Source organism: Zosterops lateralis (assembly GCF_965231275.1).
Source record: "Zosterops lateralis genome assembly, chromosome: 6".
Lineage (NCBI taxonomy): Eukaryota > Metazoa > Chordata > Aves > Passeriformes > Zosteropidae > Zosterops > Zosterops lateralis.
In genome coordinates, this window is record NC_139761.1 from 35,589,641 (window position 1) to 35,612,460 (window position 22,820).

Consider the following 22,820-nt stretch of genomic DNA (forward strand, 5'->3'; position numbering starts at 1 on the left):
GACATGACGAGACACACAGTTTAATGGATATGTACTGTTAACAATGGCTCTGCTGTCACAAATGTGAGCAGCTGAGCTGTGTTTTAATGGTTGTCTCATAGTATGACGCCATCACACCAGAAGCTTTCAAACATTTTGTGAGCCCAGATTACGCTCTGATGCAGGCTGTCTCATAGGATCCTTGTTGTGATTCCCAGGCACCACCTCTCCCCATAGGCATCTCTGCAACATGTCTGGCAATTCAAACAACAGCTTATGTAAGTTGGGCTGTGTTAAGAAATAATTAAGGAGAAAGGTTGCTAGTGATTTTGGGTGCCTCTGCATCTCAGTATCCCAGCTGAGACACAAAGGTCTGATCATGGGGAGTAGGAAGAAGATGCTTTTTAGTCTTCTCAGACTTAGGCATGCAAAAATCAGAGGCACTAAAAAAATAAAAGACCACAAATCAGTAATCATTTTAGATACTTTGTCTGCACTGCTTCTTAGTGGAACTGCTTTTCTAATGCAAATGTGGATCTGAAAATTTGAAGCCAAGTGACCAGGCAGCACTGTGTGGGACACAAGGAAATGTTCTGGAGATCACCAGTGACCCAGGGAACATTGCTGGGAAATTTCTGCCTTGATGCATAAGAAATCCTAGGGTACATTTAAGGAGATATGCAAGAAGTGCATAATGAATAATCATTTAGGCATGGTATGCTGTTCTTCAAATGAAACCTACCAGAAACTGCTCTGAAAATCATATCATTCACATTCTCTCATTTCACCATGTATGTAGCACCCAAATAGTGTCCCTTAATGATTCAAATGATGTAATGATTTAAAGTCCTCCAGTTGCCCTGGTCTTTATAGGTTTTTTAATGTTATTTGCTAACTTGTTCTGTTAGAAAATAATGATGACCCTGGCCTTTATGGTTTTTTTTATGTTATTTGCTAACTTGCATTTCTGAAAAATCTTGAGGAAAAAACCAACATCTCATCTAATAATCTCCCTCCCTTCACTTAGCAGAAACAGCAGCAGCTGCTCGGACAGCAGGCAGAGATGCACATTCCATCTGTTTTTCCCCTTCTCTCTCCAAACAGCAAAGAACCTAGTCAGCAGCGTGTGAAAAGATGGGGTTTCTCCATGGATGAGGTGCTGAAGGACCCAGTAGGACGAGACCAATTCCTTCGTTTCCTGGAGTCAGAATTCAGCTCAGAAAACCTCAGGTGAAACCTTTTCTGACATGACTAAATGAATGGGACTGATCCTATTCTCTTGCATAGATGAAATGCAATGTTTGGTGTGTCTTGAATTGTTAAAAACACCCATTTGAAAAAAGATGGGAAAGGCAGGATCTGGCCCATAGCACTACTTACAGATGCCTATACTAGACCTAAGTAATCTCAGAAACAGTGTTTAGCAGAGCCAGTATTGTATCTTCTTCATGCAAGGGTTTGCAGACTCATATGATGTGATGAGATACAACACATTGCTCCTCAGCTCCCTAACAATATATAGGATTTATGTGTATCTTTGTGGCAGGGCTGGTGTGAGGAAAACAGTATGGTCATCATGTGGCTAAGAACTGTTGCAGTACTGGCAGTCATAAAATCAGGTTTCCAACAACTACTTTAAATTTTGGCATGTGCTGGCTATCCAACAGCTTGTCGCATCTTAATAGGACTCTCTGTGTGGGGATTCTGAGTACCTGAACTTCTCAAGTTGTGAAGAAGTCAAAACTTTTATTATGAAAAATTATGTAGATACCCACATAATCCTACATCAAGCTGAGAGCCACTAAAACCCACTTTTTTTACAGTCTGAGTAACACTGCTTAGGCTTTTTTTGTAGTGCTGTGATTGTGTCTCAGCACAGGAATGGGTAAAGGGACAGGTTCTTGTGGGGGATTTTTGGGTCATATTCCAGAAGGCTGAGTGAGCATTTGCAGGGAAGGCCAGAGAAGCTTGCAGGTTCACTGCAGAACTGCACCTGCTCTTGGGCTGAGGAAATCTCCTGTCATTGATCACACAGTCAGTCCAGCTTTGGCCTTTGCTGCTAGTGAGCAGGCTTGATGTTCTCTTTTTACACCAGATAAGAACCTGGTTCCATAGCCTTTTTTAGTTTGTGGTTTTTCCTTCTTTTTCACTTAGAAAATCAAATACTACTAAAGCATGTGAGCAATTTTCACTGTAGAGCAGTCTGCTAGCCTGCAAGGTCTGAAAGAGGAATTCCCCAGAAAGTGATTTTTTTAATGGCACTGGAACTTACCATCCTATTTATCAGGTTTCCCTGTCCAAGGAGAAGCACAGAAAACATGCCAGCAGCAAAACAGTGAAAACACAATGCACTTTATTGTTTTGAAAAACCTGAAAGATCACCTGTAAGAAAACAAAGGAGTGTTACTAGTTACATAAATGAACTTGAAATTCCATTGCTAAACAGGTACTGTACTTGCATATGCTTACTGCAGTTATGTACAGTGGCACTCATTTGCAATTAAATTGTAGTGATTAAGTGCAAAATTAATATACTGTATGAAAATACTCTTCAAATGAGTGTTCTGAAATTAATCTGGGGTTGTGCTAATGAAATCCAGCAGGTTTTATGCCTAGTGTCTGTCCCCTACATTCATCCTACTCAAACAAATGAAGGAAGTTTGATCATGAGAAGGCAAACTTGTATCTTCCTTGGACAGTCGGAGCTGCTCCTCCTGCTGATGCACATTCTCTTCGATTTTGAGATGTAGTGAAGGGTGGTGTCAAATCAGTGGGCTGACATAGGCAGGTTAATTCCTGCATTCTTTGTGGAAGACATTGGCATCACTCTTAGTATGGGAACTTTGCTGTCATTCTTATGGTATCATTATGGTGGTATTGGGTTATGTGGTAATATGATCTTATATTGGTTGCATACATTAGCCAGCCTGCTTAAAGCTTTAAATAACAGGATGCAAAGGCAGAAATATTAATGAAGAAAACTGGAATAGAGTGGATTGTTAGCAGTGCTGCTAGAGAGAAGGGTTCAGGTGTGGCAGAGAAAGCTAGTTAATTGTACTAGATTATGTAGCATAAAGGAAAGCAACTGCTGGATGCTTAGAGATGCAAGCAAAATCTAAGTTACACTCAACAGCAAAGTTGGGATCTGCCTCACCTAAGATGACAGCTCCGAAGCACATGCTTTCTTCTTATCCAGTCTCCCTTTAGAAAGAGAGAAGAGAAGCTGAAGAGGAGTCAGTGAATCACCTGAGAAGGATTTGTTTCAGCTTTAAGTGGAAACAAAACTAAAGTCACCTAAATTACACTGTAAAGCACCCGTCTCTATTATCATAAACCTGGAGAGACCGATTCAAATGACAGTGTCTGCATGGCAGACAACTACAGTTAAGTGAGACACATCCCATCCTGGGAAAGTGTAAGAAATTTTCTGAGAGCACACCATTTAGCACCTTGCTAGGAAAGTAACATTCGTAGTTAATCTTTTCAGGACTCTCTTCCCAGTAACTACCCAGGGATCTTGGAATTGTTGCAGAGGGAATGTGTTATCTTTTGGAAGTACGAGTAGGATTTTGGGAGTATCCTGGGATTAATCCTAGGATTAACACTGACAGGAGCCCTGTAGGCCACTGTGTTGAACTTAAGACAGATGTGAGAAATTGACTGCTGGTAAACCTAGAAATTCATGGTAGCACTAGAAAAGATTTTGTGAAGTGTATGTTTGAGTGCCTTGACATGAATGTAATTCAGTAATACAGCAAGGGGACCAAATTCTGCTCTTATACCTTGTGGTGCAAGTCCCAAATCACAGGGCTGATCGTGGTGGGGTATTTCCATCTCTTCCTAGCTGAGAAAAATTGGTCCCAGTGGGGGTCTTGGGTGAGGCACTGCCAGAGATAGCAGCAGGCTCGACTCAATGACCTCCGGGATCACCTTCCAGCTGTGTTTCTGTGTTCTAATAAACTTGCAGGATCATGTCCACCAGTCTCCTGGGCTCGGCTGAGCCCTGTAACTTACTTATTAACTGGCCATCCGTTATTTATGTGGGAGCAGGAAAGCCAGTCAGTTGGATATATTTCTCTCTCTGTTTTTATTTTAACTCTTTTCCTTGCTCTGTTTTCTTTCTCATCTGTGTTGTTATCTTTCATCTACAGTTTGTTTTGACTCGGGTGATTTTCGAAGTGCCCAAAATAAAGCTGACAAAATGCCAAATTTAAAACAAAACAAATAAGAAAGGATAAGAAAAGAAAGGGAGTCAGAGAGTTATTATACATTTTTTATGACCTAGGAACCTTCCAAGACATCTTGAGATTGCTGAGATGTTCATTTAGCTGGTGGATTGAATTTTTTTCCCCCCTAAATTCAAAGAGAAGCAGCAAAGTGGGAATATGGGACATGGGAATTTCACCCGAAGGGAAAGGAGGCTGCACAGCTGTTTATAGACCTCAGTAGGAAACACATGGCACTTTGTGGGAATGCACTATGGAGCTGGCAATGCATGGATGCAGGCACTTACTGACTGTGAGATCAGGAGTTTTACCTGCAGAAAGTGTTTCTATCCTACATGACTAATGGTGGAAACTTGTTGCCAGTTTTTCTTTCCCCCAGTCTTCATCAGGAAAGGAGAAGTTCAGGCAGTGAGGAGAGTTTGTTGTGCGCAGTAAACACACCGAACCGCCCCAAAGTCCCGTGTTCCGTAAATAAAGAGCAGTTCCGAGACAGTGCCAGTGCCGGTGCCGGTGCCGGTGCCGGAGGGAGTGCGGGCAGTGCCGGTGCGGGGCGGTGCCGGGCGGTGCCGGCAGGTGGCGCTGGCGCGCCGCGCGGGCTGTGGCGGAGCCGGGCGCGGTGCCGGCCCCTCAGCGGTCCCGGGCAGGGCCGCTCCGCACCGCGGGCGCCGCTTACGGCCGGCAAAAGGGCTTTCCGGCCCCGCAGCACCGAAAGGACTTGCAGCAGAAGGAGGGGCTTGCACCGTGGAGTCCGGCGGGCACCGCGTGGAGGGGAGGAAGGGCGGTGAGGAGGAGGCCTGCGGGATGCTTGCCCTGTCCCCACCGGCACTGCGGTCTCCTTGGCAGGTCCCCGGTGCCCCAGCGTGCAGCCTTGCAGCACCTGCCTGCCCCCAGCTCGCTCACCGAGGACAGGCTTTTGTTGGTCTTGACCGTGCCAAGTTCATCGTGCCAAGGATCTGACCATTAAACAGCACAAAGATGTGGATATTGCCCCTGTCTGAACTGCATTCTTATTTTTACCTATTGCTTTCCTTCGTTTCCTGGCTGAGATGTTCATAGTTGTTTCTTGGTGAATGGTTAGAGGTGTGAGACTGCAGAGGCATGGGATACTGGCATGGAACTACTGAGGCAAGGAGAGAAGTGTGCTTGGATTCCGACCTTAGATTGTCACTTGATGAATGCACTGTCAAGCTGGGGGTGCTGTATCCACCCCCAGGATGGGGATAGGACACTGCCCTTATCTCGACACTTGTTTCTCAGTTTCTGGAGTCATCCATATTTTGCCTCCCGATCAGGATTTTAAATAAATTTTTGTTTTACAATGTACCTCAGAAGCAAACACTCCTCCACTACTCACCGTGTCTTTCCCCAGCAGCCTTTTCACTGGGGGCCCTCTTTTAACAGCAGTGACTAGGCACCTCTGCCGTGCCCTGCAGGGAGGCAGAGCACACACAATGAGGTCCAGGAGCTCTCTGTGCCTTGGGGGAGCTGTGGAGGATAAATGCCATTGTGGGATATCTTCTGCAAGTGACAGCAGTTTAATTACAATCTGGATGAGGCTGGAATGGTTTATGCCACTGACAACACTTTAGGACACTGTATTATCAGCCTTCTCCAGTCCTTACATGCTGTTTTATAAAGGACAAAGAACCTGTGATCAATGCTGCTGTTTCCTCTGTGCAGAGAGTCCTTGTGCCAGTCCTGCTGTGCTTAAAGGGCACCTGTGGAGAGGACACACAAGGACATCTCCCTTCTCCCCTGCCCTGTGCAAGACGTGTCCACTGGACATCTGTCTCCTACAGAAGGAGAGGAGGCAATGCAGGATCTTCACCTGACTCCTCGTGAACTTGGGGCTAGGCTCACTTTTCAGAAATTGCAGGAGTGATTCAGGGAGTACATTTGCACTTTATAATTGAGCAGAAATTCCAGCACAGTCATTGCAGGTCAGCTCCTTTCCTAAGCAGAAATACCTGCTTCTCTCTTATAAATGCTGTAAATCCCATAGCAAGCCCTGTTTATGCATTGGCTTCAGGATGATTCCTTGTGGCAGAGAATTTGCCTTGGAGTTGAAGCTGTGGGGCTGGCTACCCTTGTTTGATGTTACTTGATTTTTAGATGCCAGCTATAGTGAATAGCTTTGAAATTTTTACCAAGACAAAACTCCCCTTTGCCTTGAAGAGGACATCCAGCCTTGGGCATGAATTCACAATTGCTTGCAGTAAAAAGAGCTTGTTCTTGTTACTGTCAGGTTGGTCTGGTTGGTTGGTTTTCAGATTGAGCCAAATGGTTATTAAAATGGATGGTGCTCTTGTTCTGGCAAGCTGTCACTTCACAGCGTTCCCAGTTCTCTCACGAGTGTGCTTTCCCAGCCCGCCTCCCCGGCTCCAGGGGCAGAAGATAAGCCAGAAGAAAAGGTTCTCTCTAGCCAAGTGTCTGTCTGAGGTGTCCCAGCTACTCTGGAATGTTTAGCATCTTTTCTCCCTATGCCTCTTCTGCTTTCACATGTTCCCATTACATCTGAAATTGAATGATAAAGTATTTTCAAGTAACGGAAGCCACGTATAGCATCAAATTATTGCACTGTGAGTGCCACCCTTTACTCTCTGCTTGCATATGATAAGTGGGGGTGTCACTGTTCAAATGACAAAGCAGAATCAGGTGTACCTAAACTCTCAAAGATGGAAAAGGACCATGCACACTCCTCCACCAACCCCAGATACTCTATTTCAGTTTGTAAAATCAAATGTCACTGTGTTAGACAAGTATGGGACTCTACAGGTACTGATGTGGTGTTTGAGTGTACCCCAGTCTGTTTTACTGGGTCTGCCAAGGAAATGAGAAAACCATACGAAGGAATATAATCAAGTGGCTTGGGTGAGTCAGGGCTGCAGCATGAGGCCCCCTGATGATCGGGAAGAAGCAGCAGACAGCAAGGAGGATTTAGCCTGGCCTTGCATGTAGTGTGGATGTAATTTTTTTCCCAAATTGACTGTTTGCCTCTATTGCAGGTAGGATACCAGGCTAAATGGGGTAGCAGCCTCATTTGCTTGCAATAACACCACTGATTCCAGGGTGCTAAGGTACTGCCTGCAGCCATTAAAGAAGTGAGGGTCAGGAACAGCACAAGAGTCACCAGGCTGCTGTATCCTCCACCTACCCTCTTTGCCATCAGGATTTTTGTTGGGACAGACTCTATCTTCCTCCTTCCACCATGGAGGAATATTTGCCTTAGTGGCAGCACACTGACACCACTGAATCATTTGGGGTGAGAAATCAGGACTTCAGTTAAAGTTCAACTGGTTTATAAGAGAGACACAGGGTTTTCAAAGTTGTGCAGCTCTTGTGGATGCCCTGAACAAGTGACTCAGACAATTCCCGTCCCCTCTGCACAGTCTGCCCAGCAGAGGGAGTGGAAAAGAGCAGTGCAGGGCAGGGACAGCCAAGGCAAACCCTCCCCTCCTTGTCACCCTGGACAATGGGCACCTTTGCCAGCGGGTAGGAAAGAGCTGGTTGTTGCAGGTGGCAGCAAAGGTGCCTTCTGTACCTGTTTGCCCTGTAGCCCTCAGCACTCCCTGCGGAGCACTATTGTGCTTGCTCAACCAGGTTGCAGGGCCCAGGCACTCAGGGCAGACAACCCTCAGGGTTACCTCCTTGCTGGAAGATAGAGTTTACCAAAACAAAAGGCTACTGGGCACTATGCATCTTCTGAATTAATCACCTGAAAAAGCGTATCTCTTTCAGCAATAAATCAAACTAACACCACCAAGAAAATGTCTTTTTCCTCGGGTAAAAGACAAAGGACATGCATGTCACTCTTGCAAAAATATTCTGTGGTCTTTGTTTTCACAGATCAAGATATGGATTACATCCTTAGTCATCAAAGAGATTATCTTCTCAGTGTTTATTAACTTACTTTAGTCTATAAGCATAGTTTAGTCAAGAAAATATCCCTGTAAAATTTGAGTATGGCATGACAAGAGTTATCTTTTCTCTTGGCATCCATATAAATGCTGGTCAGTTTACAAGTAAAAAAAAAAATAAAATTCTCTTAAGTTGCATTGCTACCACTTCACACTGGAAATTACATGAATCTTAAGTTTGTCCTTCATTTGACATCCCCTGTGGATGACCAATCCTGCAGCAGGAATGACCAGCACATTGCAGTGAGGCTTTGGGAAGCAGAGCCTGCTCCTCTCCTCCAGCTGCATAGCTCTGGAGGTTCCCTGTTTGCATACCTAATCTGACACTTCTTCAGGGGCAGTCTGAATAAGAATGTATCACTTCTTGAAGTCAGTGTTGTGATCTTAGCCAAAATATATAAGAGGTTGGTGTAAAGTACATCATCCACTCCCCTTGAAATCATGCTTATATGGAGAGTCTACTGTGACTTCTAATAGATGCAGGATTCGGTTCTATGTCTGTTTTAGGACTCTGCCTGGGCTTATTCACAAAAGCTTACCTAGATTTCTATTTTTTTTTTTTCTCTTTTCTGCTCTTTTAATTTCTGCCTAGTACAGGTTTTGGTTGGCTGTCCAAGATCTCAAGAAACAACCTTTACAGGATGTGACCACCAGAGTGGAAGAAATCTGGCAAGAGTTTCTAGCTCCTGGGGCCCAAAGTGCTATCAACCTGGATTCCCACAGCTATGAGAAAACAAGCCAAAATGTCAAAGACCCAGGGAGATACACATATGAAGATGCACAGGTTAGTTTTTGGTTTTATGGAACTACTGCTAATGAAACTCTCAGTTTTAATATGGTATTCCACTATCACATTGTCACTGCTCACTTGTAAAAAAAAGGAGATGCACAGTTTGAAGTGATTTTGAGGATATCTATTCAAGCTGGGTGAGTGATATTTTCATTGAATCTATCTGTTGTAACAGGGCAAGGCTCCTCTGGGAACAAATGTTCCAAAATCTACAAGTCTGCAAGGTGCTGCAAGCTGGAGCCATGTCTGAGAGAAAGCACAGATGAAAGAGTGCTATACAGTTCAGCTTGTCTGTCTGTGCTACCTGTCATCAAAGTCTGGCATATTTACACAATGGCCAATGTCATATTAAAACCCTGGCTAATATGCTTTTTCTAGATTTTATTTATAGCTTATTATATCCCCCTGCCAAACCCCAGATGCAGCAGCTCCCTCCAACACAGCTAGAAATTTGTCCACCAGACAATACCTTAGACTAACGATAGGATAGTAGGCAATGCAGTGATCTTAATCCTTCCCTCCTAAGGCTCCAGATTTATCAGGGAAATTTTAGATAAACTGTACATGGAAAATGCCTTGAGGAAAACAGATAATTTGAGAAAAACTGCTACAACAAGGGTAAAGCTGCATAACCTTCTGGAAAGTGAAAATATAATTTTCTAATTTTTAAAAAAGAAAAAGGAATAAGGGATAGTTTGGAAAATATTACTAGGGACACAATTAAAAGATATCCTCCTCATAATCTTTTTTATTGCAAGATGTAATAAAACCAACAGCAGTGAAAAGAATTCCTGGGTTTGGGGAATTTTTTTAATTGGCATTCAAAGGCAATTCTTCAAAATACTCCACTAACAAAATATTTTCATCTCAGGGGAGATGTTGTGGACCACTTATACAAGGTTAGGCAATGAATTTTTCAAACCAGCATCAAATACTCTCTTTTCCTGAATGCAATCTTGCTCCTTGGGGCCAGCATAGCAGGAACGTACAGGAAGTTTCAAGGCAGTCCCCTGTGAATATCAGGCAACTTAAATGCCCTTTTTAAAGCTGAGAAATACAGCAGTATGAGGACATTTTTGCTAAGATGTATTCTTTGCTTGGAAGTTGTAGTGAAAAAGAACTTCTTGCATCACCTAAAAAAGATGATGGCAAAATGCAGGCTAAAGTAAATAGGTGAATAATGGGGGAATTGATTAAATTGATAAGTAGAAGTACTAAAAATAAGATAAATGTTTAGGCAATGAGTATTTAATTAGAAGAAAACATGGAGGATTTAGCCTTGAACTAATCAGTTCACAATGTAATTGCCACTCAAAGGGAGTTGATAAAATCAAGCTGGAGCCCTGGCAGTTAGACTGCAATTTTAGCTCCTTGGGTTAATTTTATTTCAGTGGATTTTTACACTGACAGATGTCCTCAATGCATCTGTTGTAGTTCATGGACACAGAAATATGAGGCAAAGGCAGACCTTCAGGGCCAGCTATGGTTATTTTGGAGATTGAATCGATGCCAAGAGTGGATAGCACCATGTGGAAGGTGAACCCAGTTATCTTCTTGTACAGTGGGTTTCTGGTAGCTCTCCAAAGACCAAGCAAGCTGTTTTTGATGGCTTGATTGGATATCTGGGAAGGCATTCTAACAAAAGCAGGAAGAAGCAGGACATTGCTGAAGGGTGTAGTGCCCTGGTAGAGTTTTTACTGGCTCATCCTGGAGAAGGGACGCTTTTGTTTGCACATCTACTTCATGGGAGCCAATGTAGATCACCCCAAGGTTCTCTAAGTCTCCCAAGTACTGCCATGGTGTTTCTTACAGGTCAGCCCTGCCACCATAGAGGCTCTTGAATCTGCAGCAGCTGCCTTATCTCAGCACCAAGGGTCCATGGGAGCTCCCACACATCCCACATTCCTAGGGACTCAACTAGATACAACTAATCAAAACACCCTCTGTGGGAGGGGAAAATATGAGTGTTGTCCTGTCCTGTGTAGCTTTAGTACAACAAGGAAAACAACTGAAATGTCCTTGTAAGTAAAGAATGAGAAAAAAAAATAGTTTACTCAACAACACATTCTTTGAATGCCTGCAGGTCCGAGACACTAAGAGGAAGGAAAATTAGGAAAGTCTGAGAAAATTAGTTCAATACTCCTGCAGTGGAAGAATAGGAGAAGGTGATGTGACACTCTAGTCATGACTTGAGATATCCACAAAATGCCAATTCTGTATAAAAAGCACTGGAAATGGACACATTGGTGTACTTGGGAATGGCAAGGTGTGGCAGAGCATATCCAGGCCAGCAAATGCTTCATAACAGGAAGTTGAAAGCAAAGCATCATTTGTTACCGGGTGCTTAACAGTCTACATTGATGTGCTTCTTTGCACAACCTTGGCTCCCAGCCCCCAAAGAGCTCTCCCAGATGCTGCTCAACCATCTGGTAAGGCAACTAGCCTAGATAAAAACAGGGAGAAAAGGGGCTCTTGGCAAACATGCCTCTCATTTAAAACCTCTGTCCCCAGGCTAGTCATGGTCTGAAAGTAAAAGGTTCCTCTCTTTAACCTCAGCACCAAATCTCATACCACAAAGCACTCGTAATCAAAACCTAAATTTGCTGTGCATTTATTATTTCAGACAGACCTCTCTCTGAGATGGATTCCCAGTATTCCATTTCCCCATCTCAGGTTAAGGTACTTGCCATGCTGTGTGTCCCTGTGTGCTGCTGCACTCCACAGTCCTGCACTGCTGGGCTTGCACAGACCTGCCCCTCTTGCTGTGGCTCCCACCTGCCTGACTCAAGCTGTGGCAGCACATCTCAGCTCTGTGCAGAGTGTGCTGTGCTGGCTTAGCCTGCACTCCCCTCCCCAGCTGTCCAGTTTGTTGGTGCCCCTGTCCTTAAACAGCCCAGTGCTGCTCCTAGCTCTGTCCTCATCGTCAGCTCTGCCAGCTATCTCAGTCTGCAGCACCTTCCGTCATTTTAGTGCTGGGCCCCTCCAGAGGGGAGCCTACCAATTTAGCTGATTATTTTCTGCTCTTAACAACTGTCCTCTGAGTAAAATATTATGATTATCAAACCATTTTCGCTGGGGAGCAAAGCAGCTTTTAATACAAGGGGCATCGTCAGGAAAGGTCAGTTCAATTAAACAGTGAAGTACTTAGCAGGATGTAAGCTCCCACAGGAGTTATCAGCATCGGTGAACAACCAGTGCAATATGAAGCAGGCACCACCAGTTCTAGGAAGTAAATAGGTTTGGATCCATCTGAATGGCCTCTTTTGGCTAATGAAGCTGCTGACAGCCAAAGTAATTCATCTTTACAGGGAACACATAGCTGTGAATGTGACAGTTATGGCTTATCTGTACAATACATTATTAGTTTTTTAACCATTCTCCCCCTACCCCCATCAAGCATCTCTTGCCTCCCCTGAAAAGTCTTTCTGCCTTCACAAGATCTTTAATACCTTCCTCAGTCCCTTGGTGCTGGAAGTTAATATCACCAGGATGTGTTGGATTTCCTCACAGTAATGTTTGTAGGGACATGTAGCCTACATTTACTGGTAAGCTTCAGAGCCAGGTGTACCAAGGTAAGGTAAGCCACAGAGTTGTCTTTGGAATTCTTTTCGTGTTTTCTTTGTTTATTCTTATTCTTTAATAAATAAAATAGAGTTTTAGATCAACATTCCTTTACCTGAACTAAACAGCTGTTGTTTCTATGAAGATGACTCAGGGAAATTCAGTTCTAATCCAGGCTCAGTTAAGGATTTTAACTGTTCTTTGCAGATCCTTGGTTAATTCCAGGGCAGATTTAGACCATAATGCTGAATTCCAGGCAGCTCAAACCAGAAATGTACCTGTCCCAGATTTGAAACATAGAATAATTTGGGACAGAAGGCACCTTTAAAGTTCATCTAGTCCAGCTCCCCTGAAATGAGCAGGGTACATCTTCAACTAGATCAAGAATCTCAGAGCCCTGTTCAACTTGACCTTGAATGTTTTCAGAGACAGGGCATCTACCAACTCTCTGGGTGATCTGGGCCAGGCTTTCACTATCTTCATTGTAAAAACTTTCTTCCTTAAATCTAATCTTGAGATTTGAGCCCAGTTCATGCTCTCAGCTGCCCCAGATGTAGTTCAGTTTGTTCTGGACTGTGATAGAGATATGAGTCCTTGCAGGATTCATCAGTGGTCAGTCATCAGTTTGCATTCTGGTTGTATCAGGAAGCTCAAGGTGTTGACAGAACTTGACAGGATCCTATTGATTCAAAACCAAACTCCGAGTTTAAACAAGGATCTCTTGGAAGCAAAATGTCATTTTTACCAAGAAGGGAAAATGAGGGGTCACTTCTCCTGACTTTGTGTTTTCAAGCATGCACAGGATGTAAAAGGCCTGGTGTCTATTCAGTGAGCATACAGCACTCCATTTGTGCAAAATCACAGCATGGAAGGAAAATGTGAAAATAATCATTCATTGCATGTCTGTATCATCTTTCATGTAAGAACTTGAAGAAACATTACTCCTATTTTTTTAAAGTTTTGCCCAGGCACCCCAGTTACATGCGTGCCTTAAAGGATAATGACTAAAGGTGGAGAATGAGGGTTACAGCAAAGCAGCTCTAGTTGGCAGTGCAGGCAGCCAGCAAGGGGGACATGGGACACACCAAGGTGCTCTGCCTCTAAGAGAGGACAAATCCACCTGTAGCAGTGCTGCCCAGAGACCTTGAGCTTGTGCTGTGGGGAACTGAAAGCACTGCTGCACTGCATCAGTATTTATACATGAATGGTGTGCCTAGGGCTTCTGGAGGTTTTTGACAGCCTGCACCTTCCTGTAGAGGTTAGGGACTGCACAAGGACTTGACCTTTATTCCCTTCTCTTTCTTTGGCTCTGATTCTGTGGGACTGGAGGAGAAAATCCTTCCTTACACTGCACTCTGGTTGTCTTCCTCCTATTTGGATTATGGTGACTGTAGAAAACACACAGAGTCTCGCTGTTGCGTATTTGTTACACTTAGAAGCAAAAGTGCAAGCTCCTGCCCTTGTGAATTTCACAAAACAACCTACCACCAAACAGAATCTAAAATCAAGAGCCCCACAAATACAGCCAGAAGAGTAGTTAAGCGTCTGGAACAAAAATAGGGAAGTGATTGTGGAGGCTTATGCTGGTGTGCCTGATGCTGTGCAAAGCAGGAAACAAAAGACATGATGCAGAGGTTTACATAGGAGCAGATACTTTGTGTTATTATTTTCCTGTTTTAGTTTGTTGGGAGTTTTTTCAAAATGCACATATGCACTGCACATCAGAAAGTACTTATTTTATCTTCTGCCTTACATCTGAATTTGTGGTTTAGCAGTCATGTTATATGAAAAAATCTACCATCCAGCCTTTGTCTTCCCTTTCTGTCTCTGAAGGCATCAGGGATCAAACTGCTGTCTAAGCTAATGTCCTTCTGTCACACATGAGCAGAAAAAGGGCCAGGAAAAAGCCAGGAGTGACCTCTCTCCTTGCAGACACGGTGACAGCAGGCAACAGATCTCTCCAAATGAAAGATCATGGGAATGGGGTAACAAGAACAGTCAGCATATTCCCACAGGACAATAGTCTGCCTGTTATTCAGGGTGCTGATCCTGCCAAGCTGTCTAAAACTACATGCATGAGTATTAACAGTGCCTCAGTGCCAGACATTTCCTACCTCCAAAAAATACCTTTTGATGGATTATATGGGAAAGTCTCTAGCTTGCTCAAAAATTGAATTCAGCACTCAGACTCTGGGACTCTTGTGTCAGTAGTGTGCGCTGTGCTTCTTGAAAGCAAGAAAAAACTGCATGTCAGATCCAGAGCAAGAGAATTTCCTCTTCATGTAAAGGCCAGGAAGCTGCTGATACTGTTTCTTATCTCCCAAATAAGGAGCCAAAGTGCTTGCAAGTGCGTCCTTTCATCTAATCAAGAAGCCAGAACTCCAGGAGTCCACTTCTCATGGACTGCAGGGTTATGGTCTCTTTCTGCTAAACCCATGCACTGCAGGAACACTATGGTATTTAATTTTTTTAAGGGATTGTTACCTTTTTAAGTGTTCACACTCCTAATTAAAATTTTAAGAAAAAATCCCTGGGAGGATCTATCAGTGATGCATTTCATACCTCTGCTCAGCCCACAGCAGGTAGGAATGTGGGCTGTCAGGATGGAGTTTGTTGGCAAACAGCTTAAAGATTTCAGTATAAATTTGGAATCTGAGATCTTGAGCTCTACCACTTAAAGGCAGCCCAAGATGACATAGCAGCAGATATCTTACAGTCAAAATGTTGATGAGGCATGGAAAATTGTTTATCTATCCAGTATGTGTTCTCTAGGTAGGCATCCAAGCAGGGTTGGTGTTCCCTGTCTCATCATAGCCACCTTTTCTCAGCAGTTGTGATTTGCTTGTTTCTGTAGGGCTGTATCCTGCTCTGTCTCCATCTCCTATGAAACACAGAATGCTCCACTGAAATAAAATTTCCTTCTGCTGTGTGAGGGGTTCTGCACGTTCCTCTCCTTGGTAGAGTTCTGCTTTTTGGCAGGATTTTTCATGGAGAAAACAAGGAGGAAGCTGCTGACAGCCTGCAGATGTCAGGGTGTTGACCAAAAGGTTAAGTAGTTACACCTCATAGCTGTACCACAGCACACATAGGAGGGAAAAGCCTCATCTTCATTGCTGTGACTCCTACATATTGTGTTGTTTGGAAAAGAAATGCCAGTCTCCTGAATGCTACAGAAGGTTGTCCCCTCCTCCCAGGAAAAACCTTTTCACTTGGGCTTTTTGCCAGCTGCCAGGATTTGGCCCATATTGAGAAAATCAGCCTCTTAGCCATGATCATTGTTCTCAAAACCTAAAGCTGCTCATATGGCGTTAGACTCCCAGCAGCCCACTCTTGTCTCCCAGGATAGCCCTTGCTATATTTAGGACTAAATCCTCCTGCAGTACCAGGCTGACCCCTTAACTGCACAGCACTCAACAACCCTTTGCCTCTAGTCCTCTGCACTGCGTCTGCCATGGACCTTCAACAGCTCTGCCCTCACATTTGTGTTTGAAGATATGAAGCAAAACAGTTGTCTCATCAATTTACAGAGAAGCCATAGCTAAATTTATGTGTTACTTTTATCAATGTGCTTTTCCATGAAAGATTTACATTGTGTTTCCAAATACGTATCTACAGGGCTAAACAAAGGATTTCTGTGTATTACTCAAAATGAGCTCTCATTGCTTACAGTTATCCCTCTTACTAAGACTCTTTCTTACAATCTTGTGCCTTCAGCCCAGTGTAATTTCTTTTGTGGGCTGCAAAAAAAAAAAATTATGCTTTTTAGTTTAGCAGGGAGGTTAGTTTATATTACAGGATAATAATTCATCTTTTTCTTCCCTTAGTAGTAAAAGCAACTTGGTTGAGTGTGAAGAAAATGCACCAGCTAAAACTTGGTGTAAATTATCATGTCCCTTGAATACTTGAAAGTGGCCAAAAAGATAGTGCTCAGATTTTCCAGAGTTATTCACTCTTAGGCCAAGACCCTTATGTGCCATTTAGCAACCTGAAGCATTTCTTTTCCAACTATAAATCCAGGAAAGCCCTCACAGTACCGCAGCAGCTGGAACACCCAGTCCCCCCTGGTCCTGCTAGATGGCAGCACTGCCAGGTACCAGAGACTCCGGGAAGGAGCTCACCCTGGTTAATGCAGGCAGGCAGCTCAAACAGGCACTACAGCATTTTTGAGAAGAGTGAAATCTTGAATGCAGAGACCAGAATAAGCAGATCCAGAAGTGCTCTTAGTGGGGATTTGGAAACATAAAAGGGAATTGGGATAAAACATATTTGTTTCCCTGCTTTCTCACCCCCACTGGTGTTCTCCTGTCAAGTTTAGTCAGGGAAAATGTGAAGGTCTTTTTTGCAGCTTCTTGCAGCTTCTTCTGTTTGCCTCATCTCAACTGTGCCTGCTACCAACTACTTCAGTTCCAGAGCCGATGCAACAATTTTTACTGCTTTTTCTAAAGTGCATTTTAGCACCATCATTTAGGTTGAATGCAGCTGATCATAATTGCTCCTAAAAAGTGTTGCATTCAGTTGTGGCATAAGTAACTGTTTAAAGAGGACTAGGTCTCCTTTCCTTTCTTTGGCTTTTTGAAAGATCCTGGTGATGGTATGGTAGGGGGTCCTGCTGGTCAAACAGGATTCTTAAGGATGAGCTGGGAAAAGTACAGCAGAGTTAACAGGACACATCTCTAACAACCCGTGGATAGCAGGTTTTGCTGACTGCAGTATGTGTGTGTGCTGGCACAGGGGTTAACGTCAGCTCCTCTGCCACAAATGTCTGTGCACAGCAGAGGTGCCGACAGACAGGCACTAGGCTGCTGCCAACTCTCATTGGAAGGTGCAGCAGTCACACACCATGTGCTTGCAGAAGCGTCTGCTTTCTCCTTCCCACGTCCTCTTTGTGCTGTAGAGACAGCTCTTCCAAAAACAAACTCCAGGCAGGTTCTCAGCTGGCATCTCTTCCCATCCTTCCAGCAAAGGCCACAAGGCCTTCTTCACTCAGGCAACTCTCTCTCATGTGCGAATCTGCAGTAAATTCCTCCCCGGTACCAAGCATACAGGTAGCACAAATATTAGCATTCATTGCAGTATGCCGTTATTTATTTAGTTGTTTAATTTTACATTGCTGGTGGCCTTTTTCTTTAATGGATTTGTCTGACATGCTGGAAATCTCCTTTGCAGTTGGCCACAGGTTTGGGCACATGCTTGCAATACAAAAGGGGTCTCCAAACCAGCTCTCACTAGTTAATACCAGGTGTTGGTGACAGGGTGAAGGAGCACTCCAAAACAATCCAGAAGATGTTAGTGGGTTAGCTACAGCAAGGAGGTTTCTGACCAGTTTATGAAAGGCAAAGTGGACCCTTGCAGTTCAAGTGCATCTCAACAGTGATCTAGCCTTAGTTTAAAGCCCCTCAAATGAGGTAAAAATCATGGAATAAAATCATTAAGGTGGGAAAATATCTCCAAGATCATAAAGTACAACCTTTGACAAAACACTACCATGTCAATTAAATCACAGCACTAAGTGCCACCTCTATTCATTTCTTGAACACTTACAGGGCTGGTGACTCCACTCTTTCCCTGGGCAGCCCATTCCATTGCTTAACCACTCTTTTAGTGAAAAAATTATTCCTGATATCCAGTCTGAACCTCTGCTAGTATAGCTTTGAGGCCATTTCTTCTCATCCTGTCTCTGGCTGCCTCAGAGAAGAGGCTGACCCCCACCTGGCTACACCCTCCTTTCAGACAGTTGTAGAGTAATAAGGTCTCCTCTGAGCCTCCTTTTCTTCAAGCTGAACAACTCCAGCTCCCTTGGCTGCTCCTCATATGAGTGACTTTCTTAGACCTATCACCATTTTTGTTGCCCTTCTCTGGACCCGCTCCAACACCTCAATGTTTTTCTTGTACTGATGGGCCCAGAACAGAACACAGGATTTAAGGTGTGCCCTCACCAGTGCCCAGTACAGGGGGACAATCACTGCCCTGGTCCTGTTGACCACACCATTGCTGATACAGGCCAGGATGCCATTTGCCTTCTTGGCCACCTGGGCACACACTGGATCATGTTCAGCTGCTGTAGACCAGCACCCCCAGGTCCTTTCCTGCGGGGCAGCTTTCCAGCCACTCATTCCCCAGCCCATAGCACTGCATGGGGCTGTTATAACCCAAGTGCAGGATCTGGCACGTGACCTTGCTGAATCTCTTACCATTGGCCTTGGCCCATTGATCCAGCCTGTCCAGATCCCTCTGCAGAGTCTTCCTGTCCTCCAGCAGATCAACACTCCCATCCAGTTCAGTGTCATCTGTGAATTGGCTGATGGTGCACTCGATCCCTTCATCCGAATCATCAACAAAGACATTAAATAGGGCTGACTCCAATACTGAGCCCTGGGGTCACCACTCATGAGTGGCTGCCAGGATGTAACTCCATTCACCACCACTCTCTCAGCCCAGCCATTTTGATAGTTTTTAACCCAGCAAAGAGTGCACCTCTTCAAACCAGGGGCTGCAAGCTTCTCCAGGAGAAGCCCATGGGAGACAGTATTGAAGGCTTTGCCAAAGTCCAGGTAGACTGAATCCACAGCCTTTCTCTCATCCACCTGGCAGGTCACCTGGTTGTAAAAGGAGATCAGGTTGGTCAGGCAGGACATGCTTTTCCTATACTCCTGCTGGCTGGGCCTGATCACTTGGTTGTTTTGTACATGCTGTGTAATGGTAGTCAAGATGATCTGTTCCATAAATGTGCTAAATGGGAAACCTGTGCTTGAAGTGAGCAAAGAATTTGCCATTTCTCCTTATTCCCCATCATAATCGAAAGTTTGCAGCTGTGTTTAGGGACAAACAGGGGAAAATTTCTATCAGCAAGTTCAAATTTAAGGGCTTTCTGGAATCTCACTAGAGTTCAGCATTCATGAGAACATTGTGCTTGGCCTTCACAACTCCAAAAAAATCTCAAGCTTGTCACAGAATATTAAGATGGGTAAAATATTGGTGGAATTAGGAATGGATGTTTAACCACCAATTCTCTTCTTGTCTCATATACACAAATCAGAGGAAAGAACCAAGGTTTTCTCCTAAAAAGAAACATTCTTAACAGAGAACATAATTCCTGGGATCTACCACATGGCTTGTGTGAGTCAGATGTTATTATTTTTTTATAATTCAGGTTTTTTCCCACATTTTTCTTGAGTGTTCCCAAGGTTCTGCTTATCTGGCAGCCATGCCCTCCTCAGGGTCACTGTGCTTTGTCTGTGAGGGGGAAGAGAGACCTGAGATCACATTGCAGCACATCGATTTGGAGCAGGTGCAGCTTTGAGATGGTTTGTGCTATCTCAGCCACCTCCCACATTCCCGTCTGGGTTGCAAACTTTATTTTTTCCTCCCCCTTTTCCCTCTTGTCAGGAATAATTTACAAAGCCTGTCCTTCATCTCTTTACAAAGGTAAAGCTTGTGGAAGGAAAATAGCCAAGAGACGCTGAACCTTATCAGGGTTTATTTCCCTGCATTTAAGCTGTCAGCTGTCAGGGGCGGGATTTCCTGTTGGTTTCACATAATTGTAAAAGAGAATTTTTTTGTGATTTATCTCATTGGCTCCTTTTTTTTTCTAGAAGGGACAACATTTCCCCCTTTTAAATGTACTGTTTGTTCTTCTTTATATCATGTAATGATTGTGGCAAGTGGAATGGTTATGTTGTCTGAAGTGTAACTCTCATGACAGAAGACCAGGTACAAAAAGTATTCTCAGTGAAGATGGACAGCCCCCAGGACCACTGCATATTTTTCCCCACCATGGAGGAGATGTGATTCAGGTGCATAAAACACAAAAGAGGGTCTGCCTTTTTCTCACAATGAGATGCAAACAGATCCCTTTGCCTCTGTTGTCTTGGTTCAAGAACTGTGAAACAACAGTCATGGGGACATTTGATAGCAAATCTGCTCCGCTTGCAGGAATCTTTTAAGGGATTTGTTTGCTTCCTGGAGATGAAATCCATTGCAATTACAAAAGCAGGTTCTTGTGTCACTCTTCATGTTAGACTGACATTTCCCAATGTGCATCCATTGTCACAGGGGAGTATCAGTACAGCCGGAATTCATCAGCAGCATGCTGTGTGAGGGATTGAATGACTGGTCAGCCCCAAAAGCCATCTTGCCAGGGCTCCCTCACACATGTCAAGCCAGTCCCTGTCTCCACTTGCAGCTGCCACTGCAGTGTCCTGAGATGGCAGCTCAGTGCTCAGAAAGAGCTGGCAAGGCTGCAGGGGAGACCAGTGGGACACGTGATGCTTGTCAGCTGCTGGCCAAATCTTGAAAGATTTTTTTTTCCCTGCCATTTATCTGGTTTTATAAGCTACCTTGTTTAGTGGTTTAGTAGATCACTTGAGCACTTTTGTTAGATGATTATTTTAAATCCTTGGGTTTGCAATGTAACTCCCTAAAGGATTGCTGTCTTAGGGCTGGAGCAGAGAGCTGTGAGACTGAGCCGTACTTGAGAAGTGGTACACAGCAATGGCTGGGAAAGGCTACACCACCTAGATGAAATGGTCCTCCTGCTCAGTGATAATTCTGGACAGACTGCTCACAGTGCAAGAGACTGGAATGTCCAGAGCTGCAGCTGCATTGTTAAAAATTACACAGGTGGTGCATTTACTTTTTCTATTTAGAGAACTAGCAGTAGTGAGCTCATTACCTTGTAATAAACAACAGAATGGAGAATTATCTTAGTATAAGGATGGAAAAGCTCAAATTTCTTACCAGCACTGCCACATACTGTCAGGGAGATTGTGCATGTTTATAAAGTGCATTGCACTGGGAGATTTCAGTCTTCAGTGGGTGTCCTTTCTTTCCACCATGTGATAAAAAGGTGGGAAAAACCCCAGCTGCTCAGTAAAATAAGAAGTGAGAGACCAGTGGGTTGTAATGATCCAAAGTGAGCTAAAAATCCATGACAGAGAAGGACAAGACAATTTACACAAGTTTCACAGAGCAACTAAATCCAAGGCCACACTTCTGCCTAATGCTCAGGCTTCCACAGAAGAATATGATCAGTTGTTAGACCTCCAGTAGCCTTCAATATATTTATAAAATTAAGAGCTGCTGAACACTAGCTGTAGGTTCTCCCTAGGAAGTTGCAGATTCTAGAGTGCATAAGAGAAAATAGCTTGGTGGCAAAGAACAGAGTAGGCTACAGATCAAAACAAATGTTCCAGCCACTGGCTTTTCCCATCCTGTAGCTAGATTTGGTGTATAAGCTGGCTGGACACACACTGCAGCCACTATTTTAGCAATCTTCATGGTGCAGTCTCAGTAGAGATTTTTACTGTAGCAATGCAAGTTGTCCTGTACTGTTGCAAATTGGAAGGCAGTCTTTGCTGATCTGAGCAATTGGCTCAGATTTCCAGTAGATGCTGCAGAAATGCAGTGTTGTAAAATAAATTACCAGTGTATCATTCATGCTTTCAGTCTAGAGATTGTTGAAAGCAAGTCCTTTTGAATTCTTACTGTTAAAAACTACTGTTTGCTTCTGAAGCTATGCTTCTTGTGAAGCTTCTTTTCTTATGCCTAACCTTCTTTCTTCATTAGCATTCAAAGCCTAGGAATAGTTATTCCCTGTTTGAGTATATCTGTGGTGAATAGCTGAAAGGTAGCAGTGTTTCTGTTTAGTGATTCCTAGATGAGAAAAGCAGAGAAAATACTTCATACCAATTAGCTAACTGCAGTGGCAACAGGGCTGTGGCTGTGCAATAGTCCTATTTCAGGTAAGAGCTTCAGTTAAGAAGGCAGCTTGTGGTTTACATCATCTCAGTATTGAGGCAATTTTTTTCTCCTTCTGACCACTAGATACTGAGTTTATACTGTTTTAAGGTTGAATACATGAAGTTGTCTTGACATGAGCAAGAACGGTAGTTGTCGCTGGCACGCAGGTGGGTTACATGGCCAGCCTCATGTGTTCTCCTTTGCCTCTGTCTGTGTGGTAATGAAAACTGGAAGTTATTTTCCAAAAATCTTACCATCAGGTAAGACCAGACCCAGTTGTGTGACCACTGGTAAAGAAACCACTTGGAGCCCAAAAACAGTAAAAAAATTAATCATGTCTAGCAAAATGTTAATATAAATATCCCTGTCACCCACCATGTTGGCCTCAGCCACAGCACCTTCCTGCCCACCTCATCACCTGTCCCACCAGCACCCTGCACGTACTGGCTGCTGCAAAGAGGACCACTAAGAGGATGAAGGCTCTGGAGACCCCTCAGGCCCTTTACTGTTGATGGGCTACAGGGTGCCCACTTACTCCATGAGGAGACTTCCTCATGGTCCTGGAAAAGCACCAGTTAGGTGGATTTGTTTCCCACTGTCTTCTCAGGT

General features: G+C 43.9%; 1 protein-coding gene across 5 annotated transcripts in view; it reads left to right on the top strand.

The window, feature by feature from the left end:
- Positions 1 to 22,820, top strand: part of RGS6 (regulator of G protein signaling 6) — a 257,977-nt gene that overhangs the window by 209,113 nt on the left and 26,044 nt on the right. For all 5 annotated transcript variants that reach the window (XM_083864330.1, XM_083864331.1, XM_083864333.1 and 2 more), the window contains 2 exons: positions 1,084 to 1,209; positions 8,720 to 8,906. In XM_083864330.1, the coding sequence (XP_083720456.1) occupies positions 1,084 to 1,209; positions 8,720 to 8,906 (313 nt within the window). The remainder of the gene's footprint in view (positions 1 to 1,083; positions 1,210 to 8,719; positions 8,907 to 22,820) is intronic.